At 38.2% G+C, this 10,070-nt stretch overlaps 1 protein-coding gene across 1 annotated transcript in view; it reads right to left on the bottom strand.

Moving 5' to 3' along the window:
* Positions 1-969: 969 nt before the first annotated feature.
* LOC106534005 (tensin-3) overlaps positions 970-10,070 on the bottom strand; it is a gene marked incomplete at its 3' end in the record, with an annotated part of 14,405 nt that continues 5,304 nt past the window's right edge. Inside the window, 10 exon segments of the mRNA XM_014030504.1 lie at positions 970-1,035; positions 1,277-1,406; positions 1,527-1,602; positions 1,800-1,860; positions 2,228-2,343; positions 5,090-5,173; positions 6,473-6,537; positions 7,239-7,361; positions 7,525-7,575; positions 7,771-7,932. Coding sequence (XP_013885958.1) covers positions 970-1,035; positions 1,277-1,406; positions 1,527-1,602; positions 1,800-1,860; positions 2,228-2,343; positions 5,090-5,173; positions 6,473-6,537; positions 7,239-7,361; positions 7,525-7,575; positions 7,771-7,920 — 922 coding nt within the window.

A 10,070-nucleotide genomic window follows, 5' to 3' on the forward strand; every position in this document is an offset into this window, starting at 1 on the left:
TATTTGGACAGATTTTATATATAACTTTTCCAACGTATTCATTGAATAAATGTCTACAACTGATTAACTTTTGGATTCAACCTGATTCAAGATGGTCGCCACAATTAGGCAACCTCAAAAAACATATAAATTGCTATAATTCAGTCAGTTTTACAGATTGTGAGGCAAACTTTGGTGTGGTAGAAGCTACAAGTCATCCCCAACACAAACTTTAAGTGTTAACARATCATACAAGACTGTTGTTCCAAACCTTGACATTAACTACGTGAGTCAACCATGTTGGTCTGTTAGCAAAATACCTTATGAACCACTGAATATATTTTAATGGAAATCTCAGAAAGTAAGTAATAAAGGTACATCTATAACTGATTAACTTAGGGAGTCAACCTTGATCAAGATGGTTGTTACAGCTAATCARTCTTAGCCAACACAKAAATGGCTATAACTGAGACAGTTTTACAGGTATTAAAATAAAATTTGGTTTAGTAGTAGCTGAGCCATTTTTATTGTATACTCAAAGAGCTAACAGATYACTGAAGATCTTTGGCAAAAATGTTGGAATGCAATGCAGAAGGCAGTGTGCATTCGTTTAATGAACGCTACCTTTTCCCTACTATTTTCATAATGTTCTCAGAATGTGGAGTATGATCAGTGTGCACATTTGCATATATAACACCTAATAAAGTCCTACAGGCCCACATARTTTCACTGCTGTGGGATTCTGGGGCAGCACATGCTGTGCTTCTTTACCCTTCTGTCAGCACACACTTCACACTACATTTCCCTTCTGCAGCATTCCACATCGCCTCTCACCAGGAGGCAGAGGGCAATGCAGAAAAAAAAAAACTAACACGAAGAGAGAACTTGTGAGTGTCTGCTTTTCCAACCACCCCTTCCAGCACAGAGTTTGTTCTTTTGAAGCTGAGAAAAACATGAAATAAAATAATAAAAAAATAAAWAAATAACTACCTGGAATCCTCTCTGGTCCCTCGGAGAAGACGAGCTCAACTTTTCCATAGTCTGGAAATCTGGGATCTGAAGTGATACAGAAGTGGTATAAATGCAAACCACTCAGAATCAGAAAAACTAATAATTCTAGAGTTTCTCTTGGTATATGTAACATGTTTAGGAAAACAAGATTACCGGGCTAAAAGTGCCAAAGATWCGTGCAGATGTTATTTGGAGTTGAAGATCTGCTGCTTATTGATGGCAGCAAGTTCAGGCCTGCTCTCAAGAGGGGTTTTTTTTTGTTTTTCTTTTTTTTTTCCAGACATACCTTTGTTAGCATTCTCCATGTCTTCTTTTTCAAACATCAGGTTGTAACCCTGCACTGCTCCCGTGTGGAACTGCAGCCGGAAAATAACCTCCCGCTCTGRATTGACGTCATTTTTATGATAGCATTTAATCTGCAAAGGAGTGGGAAAGAAAACACAAAAACACTGCGGTTACCCAAGCCAGTGTTGATCTCTTGGGGGGAAAAAAAATAAAAAATAAAAATAAAAACAGATCTTGTTTATCTCTCCTACCATGATGTCCCCTTTCAGGAGCTGGGCCGGCTCCAGATTGATGCAGACTCGGTCTCTGTGGCCTGCGCCGATGTGGCTAAAGCACAAACAACAGAACGGACGGTCGAGAGGAGCCAGAGYGTGGAAGCAATTACAGACGATTTACACGCAGCAGTTAGTCAGAATTCAAATTAACACGAAGTTAATTTCATCAGAAAYGAAACTTTCAAGTGTTACGGCGCCCTTTGAAGTTCCCAATATTGTTCAAATTACTGCAAACCACATGCTACTTACTAGACTCCAGATGAGTACACTGCTTGCATTCCTTGGTAGACCTTGATGTATGGGCGACACACTAACAAGAGAGAGGGGGAAAAAACAAGTCTGAATGACCTCAAGAATATTCTGCTAAGCGCTGAAGTGTGATAAGCTGCTGTTGTGAGAAAGGGATTTTGGCTCAGTGATGTGATGGCAGCTTGTGTTGATTCAATGAAATGAGTGTAAACAGCAATTTTCATGCAGACACATTAAACCCTCCCTGGTCCTGCTTGAGTTACTTCTCTTTTTTTTCTTTGTTTTTTGTTTTTTTACACAAACTGCATTTGCCTGAGCATACAAAAGTTCATTTAAGGCTTTTACTCTGATGTGGTTAGTGCTTTAACCATCTTTTTTTTTAATTGTCCCTGGCAGCTGTGTATTGTGGGATATATTAGGAGTTGAACCTCTGGTGGCGGCATCAAAGTTTGGTAAACCATGAAGGATGATGCAGTGCAGGAATAAGGGGGAGGCATTGATCTTCATGGATCCACTTAGTAAACTGTTGAGGATCCAAACATACCTGAAAGAGGAACAGACAGATGTTTAAGTACCAAACACWGAACGAAAGCTGATTTCTAGTATCTTATTTAGTCTTAATTATTTAGAGAGGTGGATCAGAAACCTTTGTGCTGTTAATGCTCGTGCTTTTCATACTGCTTTGAACCTCAGCAGTGGATTCAGCAGAAGGAACCAGCTCTTCCTCCCCTCAGCTCCATCTTTACTATTAAACTTTCTCTAAGTAAAAACATCAGGTTTCACACACTGAACTGTCCACAACACCTGAAGACAGTTTTTACTCTTTATTGTTTCAGATAGTTTACATTAAAAGCAATAAAATTAATTTAAAATAAAAAATTCTCAGAAAAACTCTGTTCTAATTCAGCAATCTGTTTTTGTTTACTTATCCTTTTAGCTTTCAGCAACTGTTTTTTTTCCCTACTGTTTAGCTCATGTAAGCTTTCAGCTAATGTTTTGCTATTTTTAGCTTTTAGATACTGTTTAGCCATTTTAGGTTTCAGCTACTGTTCTTGTAACTTTTAGTTCTTTTTGTGCTCATTTAAATTTAAGCTGTTCTGTTGCACTTTTGAGCATTTAGTTACTATTCTGCTAATTTTAGCTACTGTTATTCTGGTTTTAGACTTTAGCTACTGTTTTGCTAATAGTAGTTTTTAGGTTTGATTTGGCTCATTTTAACTTTTTGTTATCATGTTTGCTAACTTTAGCTTTTAGCTACTTTTTCGCTTGCTGTAGCTTTTGTCTTCTGTTTGTTTTATGATTTAGCTACTCATTTTAGCTTTTACCAGCTGTTTTATCATGTTAACTCTAAACATGGAAAAAAAACAATATCTGAGTAATTTGACATCAGTTGGATGTGTTTATTTGACTGTGGTTAATTTTGTAAAGATGTGGGTTTAAATGCTTTATATAAGGCTTTAAAAAGTCTGATCTAAGACATTGTTTTAAGATTCTATTAGYTGCATGCTCATTTAATTTTAAGAGACTAAAACTGATATTCTGTGAATGTATAATTGTGTATTGCTTAATAATAATAATAATAATAATAATAATAATAATAATAAATTAAAGGAATAGCATTCCTTAAAATAAAGCTTACTGAATGCTGCTTTTCATAAAAAAAGGTGTCTGACTTCCTAATGTTGACAAGTGACAGAGTTGTAGCAATTTTTGTTGAGCCTAACTCAATCCCAAAATATTGCAAGAGGTCACGGTTATAGTATACTGTGTAAATGAAACTTTGCTACTAGTACATTAAATTTACCTCAATATCAGTTATATTGACTGAGCTATAGCTAGTTTTGTGCCAAACGTTTGTTAGCTGTGCCTGCCATCTTGAAYTGGATTGACTCCAAAAGTTAATCGGTTGTAGACACGCATCAGTGATAGTTTCCTGAAAAGTTTCATTAAAATATGCACGTTGTTTGAGAAGATAATTTGCTAACAGATAAGCTGACACAAACAGTTCATGCTGAAGTTTTAAGCAATAATCTCACGCATTGATGAGTACTTGAAGAATGTGCTGTGAACGACCCTCAGATATAACTGTAAATCTGAGCAGAGTATCTGTAAAAGTGATTGAATTGTTGCCATTTTTGAGTTTTCAAATGCCAGCTGGGTGAGACGGCCATCACTGGATTGACTCCAAAATATAATCAGATGTAAAGGTGCATTTCATRACTATTTCCTGAAAACAAAAACATTAATTTCCAGCCAGTGATTTTGCCATCGTCTATGCACAAAATGCAGGTTTATGACTCGTCACTGAATATTCCTCACTATCATCGACAGTTCATGATCACATCTCTTTAGCTCAGCGTATTCTTGTTTTCAAAGTAGAAAATTCAAATGAAAGTGGAAAATATCCGACATGTTCTGAAACAACTTGTTCAAATCTCTCAGTGCCAAATAAAACCAAGGCAGCAGTGTTGGAGCTTACCAGCATGAAGTGCATTACAGTGGTTGAGACTTGCAAAACAGTAAATGGACTGGATTTCTACAGTATCCATTAACTTTTGTTTGGTTTTACTCATTAGCACCTTGGTGATGATGGAGATGAATGAACTCAGAGGAAGCGCAAACACCTCCAAACTGAAAGCATTAGCTGCAGCAGTTGCAGTACACCCTTTAAATATTTACAGTTTATTTTTCACTAATGTTTATTAAAAGTAAAACAGAGAACAAAAGTTAATCCCCAGTTTCGAGCAGGGGATCTTTTAATTGTAAGGCGAGTGTGGTAACCACCACACTATAGAAACTGATCCAACCATAAGACTTTACGAAGATCAGATCATCATTAGACATCTGATTTCAAGGTTTTGTTCTGTATAATACAACTAGTTCGCATTAAAAAATATCCAAAATTTATAGGTTTTTTTTAAATTATTATTTGTATTTGATGTTGCAACAGTTTTCCCATTCTTTTCGACTTTGTTGCAAAGTGAAAACAAACTTTGCCCAGACCTTTACACATCAGTAATTATTGTCATCAGCAGGGATTTTTTTTATAAACAGAAAGGCAAGACAGCTTGGAGTAACCACTTCTGCCCATTATTATGATGAATCACACAGGGTTAGAATTACAMCAATCCTCATTTAAACTGCAAACAATGGCTGATTTTTAGCTGAAATAATAATAATAAAAAAATACACACATTGAGGACAGGGATGCTGAATGTTTTCTACTGAATGGGGTGTCAGCAAACTGTATGTGCCTGGGTGGAAGGGAGCGTTTCTGTTTTGGGTCTCACCGTTTCTGCGAAGGTGTCATCAGAGCTGAGACCTTATCATCGTAGTACTTCCTCATGGCGAAGCGGTCCAACGCCTGATCAGCACTTTGAGGGAGACAGAAAGACGCGCTAAGCACTTGAGGTAATTATGACTCATGGCAGAGATTACACTCTGAACTATAATTGACAAACTTTAACGTACATACTCTCACACACCCACACACACACACACACACACACATACACATGCATCCAGACAAAAGGGAAAGTCATCAGAGAGAGACAGAGGATTCCAACAGGGAGGAAGAGAATGCCAGCCTTAAGTAAACACAGAGGGGACAGAGAGAGGCCGGAGTGTGTGCACAGCTTGGCCATTCAGACAGCCCTTAAACCAACAGACTCTGGAGCTCCACTTCCCTCTCATCTGCCCTGTCTCCTCCGCTCCCCGCTAAAGCTGCTCCCTTTGCAAATCTGCCTTATTGTTTTCCCATCATTTCCTGTTTTCTCTCATTTTACACCGCCTTTCACATTTACCCCAGAGAGCTGGTCCTCCACCGTTGGACACAGGCAATGAAACTGATTAAATCAAAGGCGGATACATGGAGGCCTGGCCGCACACCAGAATGTGTAAATCTCAGCACTCGCTACCTCTCTTTAGTTTTACAGCTCCCTGAAGTGACAGGACTTTTGGATAAAGAAAAAAAAAACCTAATGTGGTTTTTGTAGCTTGACACTGCTGAGCCGGAGGACATGACAGTAACAAACACACTTCCATGTTGATTCATGCAATTCAATACGCAGTGATTCAAAGCTTCAGTCACTTTGCTCTGGTTTAAAATCTGAAAGAGGAAACATTTTGTCTTTGACTCACCATTTATGAATCACCTTTACCCCAGATTACAGGAGGAAAATAGATCAAGTGTGGTTGAGCAGTGGCATTGCTTATGGTCTACAAAATAAGCCATTATGAACTGTTGTGGCTTGCTGTTGGTGTTTTCCACTGAAAACAGTGAGCAGGTGCTCCATCATTATGATGTATCCTGACATGAGTTATGATGAAAGTAGCATTCCTCGAAGGAATGCATTTTAAACTTGTCTGCCAATGTTTAAACAGAGAATAAAATGTGCTGGGGGTGAGACTTGGCTACTTGCACACCAAATTTTAGCTCAATATCTGTAAAAAWGACTGAGTTAAAACCAATTTTAGGYTTGAYAATGTTGACTTTCTGTGGTRGCCACCTTGAATCTGACTGACGCCAAAAGGATGATTACTTAAGGACAGTTCATGAGATATTTTGCTAACAGACACAGGCAATAACGATTCCCTGCCCATCAAGGATGTGGACAATAAAGAGGCTTAAACCATAAAAGAACATGCAGATTGTAACACATGGTTGTTATTACCTGGCTGATACATCAGTGAAATGTACAAACGATGAAATGACAACACCGATTCGACCTTTGCCACCCTAAAAAGAAAAACACAATGCGTGACACATACAGAACAGTCTCAAAAGGTCTATACATTGCTGCAATTACACTGCTTTGGTGGTATGTTCATACTCTTCACTAACCAGAAGTCAGCAAAAATTCAGTTTGATTCGGACTGAAAAAAATAAAAATTTGGAAAGGAYATTTTCTCAATATTTACGATGYGAGACTCAACTATTTCTGAGCTACACTGCCATAAAGCCAAGTGGAGTTTATATCACTCTTGGGATGAGCAGAAAGAAAAGTTAAGRTTTTGTTTTCAGTCCATCTTTGAACTCCCAAAGTTCCTGCTGTTTTTCATAATAAGAAAATCCAACAAGTGATCTCATGTGACGAACTGAATGATAGACCAGATGTTCAATTGGAAATATCTCCTTGAACRTGACTAAAGAAAGGTAAAAATTCTTGCCATCTAAAGCAAAATAATACAACCTTACACTGTGACTACTGTGTTTACAGTGTAGTATTACTAAATACTTCAGGCGTTTATCCATGTCTTTGATGTTCAAATTGCCCTAATGTATACGACACTTGATTAAAAAAAATGAAGTTGATGATTTGAGCATCTTTGTGCCTCATTGTATAATACTGGGTAACTGAGATGAACCATCGACACTGGGTTTGACGAGTAACTCTAAAAGTCAGAAAGTGAAATTTATGGCTGCGCACAGACGCTCACCCTGCAGTGAATAACGACCACGTGTAGAGGGTCAGCATTGAGCCAGCTCTCCATGGCCTTGCAGATGGTGCAGATCTTATCCAGAGGAGGAGCGTGCAGATCTGGCCAACCTGTGTCCAGAGTCTACAAAACATTGTCGTCAACACATAACACTATCTATTTATCATGCTTTCTGCCWATGCATGGGTGACAATAGCCTGAAAGGAAGAGCTGCTTAAAGATGCAAACCAGTACATAATAAACTTCCAAAAACAACAACAAAAAAAAAAATCCAGTCTAAACTTACCTTTGGGTTCATTTTAGAGAGGTCATGTCTTTTCTCTGACARGTTAATGATCTAAAGAAAACATAACAGAACACAGTGACTTCTAACGGCCTATCTACTGTTTACTGCTTAGCATGAGCTGAAAAACATTCACAAATCTATCCTTTTTGTCAATACCCAATAGAAGTCCATTACAGTWTGCGGTGATACCAAGAGCGCTTTGGTGTCAGCACATTGTAAGGGGAGACAGGGCGAATCAGCACTGACCAGGTAATTATCTGCATGCTTGGACTTGAGCATCCGCGTGACATCCTTTAGGTTGTGCGAATAGATCTCTTCGGAGCAACCCCGGGGGAAGGAGACAGCAATGATCCGCTCTGTGATGTACGTGAGGTCCAGCTCATATCCCTCGTCCATGGTGAAAGGTTTCTTGTAAAAGGAGAAAAAACAAACCAAAACAAAAGTCATGTCACAGCAGATGTACAGACAGATAAGGGCATTCCGTGTTATTACACCATTGCCRTGTTAGGCAGGTGACTTTACTTGAGTCAATATTTGATGGTCAAAGTCCTCAGCTTTAGTCACTGTGTCCAAGCTTTCCACAGATATCTTTAGAGAGTGACTTCAGCTTGAGATTGTGAGATAGAGAACGTCTTGTTTGCACAGCAATAGCTAGCAGAATGTGTCACAAGTACAGTACTGGTTGAAACTAAGCAGAGACATTTTTAGAACATGACTGATGATTGCTACATATCTGTACTGTGAAAAAATAACTGCAATCAAAGATTTGACCCCAACAATCTGATTAACACAGACAGTTGGTCATTTCAAAGATGACAAAGGAAGACAAAAAAACAGACAAGTTTCAGTTGAAACCAGTTGTTTTACATCCCAGTGTGACAGGGTGCCTCTGTTATCTCATAGACATGAATTTTCTGTCTACATCTGCCGCCCCATCACACCCCACAGACACATATTTAACTCTCTTATCTGGTCATCCCTATACAGCTTCAGTRTTTATCAACTAGAGAAGTTATTGTTCAGTCAGAAAATCAGGATTAGAGCAATAAMCCRAACTAAACAATCAGAACTTTAAGRCAAATTCTAAAAACGTATGTCTAAAGTGTGCAATATTCTGTTTGAAAACCTTGGATCCTCACATTATTATGGGAGTATGGTGGCARCTACAGCCTATTCATACCTTTTAAAATACAAATCATAGATTGAGCATTCCCTAGCTAACCCTAACCCTAGTTTTATCCAAGAACAACTCATTAAAAAAACTAATCAAAAGCAGCTTAAGGATATTACAAGGATATCCAAACTTTTCAAACCCCAATCCAATTGAGCATTTGTGGTAAGGCACTAAATCACAGTCTCCTTCAGCAACTCACAGGCACCAAATAATTTACCCTCACAAGTCACCTCAAAAAGTCAGGGGTTCAGTCCTCAACAGGTTAGAGCTGTTTTGGTGGCAGAAACCAAACCAATACTCAGGAGATGCTTGCAAATGTGGTTAACTGTTCTATAGTCTTGGACAAACTTTAAAATACTCWTTTGTATTACTGTTTAGGAATTAATTTTTTTACTCAGACCCGCTAAAACCCGTTTCTAAGATATCGAGTGACCCAGACGGTTTACTGTAATTAAATGATCTACAGTCACGATTGTAGCYGTCAGTTGAGTCTGAGAGGGTTCCAAAGTACAGTTCATCACTTTGAAAGGGGTGTGGTGAGGGAAATAAATGAGGTACAGTGTAGCCATCGCTTAACCCAAACCTCAGAGTGGAATGAAACAGGCCAAGTGCAGATGTCATCTCCGTGGGAAACTGGGCTGTGTTTTTAAGAGTATGTTCTGAGGGAGGTGAATGAAGCCAGGGGCAGAGCCTCAAGGGATCAAAAGTTTGATTTAGTCAATAACCTGTAAGGATTCTAATAAGAAACCATCAACTTTTGGGACTTAGCACACGGTTCATGCAACACTCATTCTCTTATTGATGYAAAAATACCAATTTCTTTTGTAAGACGTAAAAATACAGAAGTGCCCCTGGGCAGACACTGAACCCCCACTGCCTCTGCTGTGTGTCCCATCAGTGTATGACTGTGTTACCATTCAGCTGACTACTGAAAGTGTTTATTTGTTGGTCTGGTCTTACAYTTTCCTGTTTTTAGAATAAAAACTGAGAATAAATGTTTGGTTATTATTGTTAAAAAAACTTACAAATAAGCATAATTTAATATCATATCTTTCATTTCACATTTTATTGGAGTAAGAATCCCAACCTTTGCACAGCATGTGGAAAGTGATCAGCAACTGCAGCTGATAAATGTGTAACACCTTTACCCAACAGTTAAACAGCATTGTAAATAAAATAATAAAATATTTAATTGGCTAAAGACTATTTTATTGTTATTAGGATGAATTATTTCTTAGATTGCTACCTTTAAATTGAACTTAGCCAAGTGCTTCCAGGAAATAAGCCAACAATGACTAATTTTAAAGACATTTATGTTATGATTCTGTCTCTGTCTGTCTGCTCTTGACCCAGTTCTTGCTCCTGTCTGCCT

Source organism: Austrofundulus limnaeus, unplaced genomic scaffold, assembly GCF_001266775.1.
Source record: "Austrofundulus limnaeus strain Quisiro unplaced genomic scaffold, Austrofundulus_limnaeus-1.0 Scaffold6, whole genome shotgun sequence".
Lineage (NCBI taxonomy): Eukaryota > Metazoa > Chordata > Actinopteri > Cyprinodontiformes > Rivulidae > Austrofundulus > Austrofundulus limnaeus.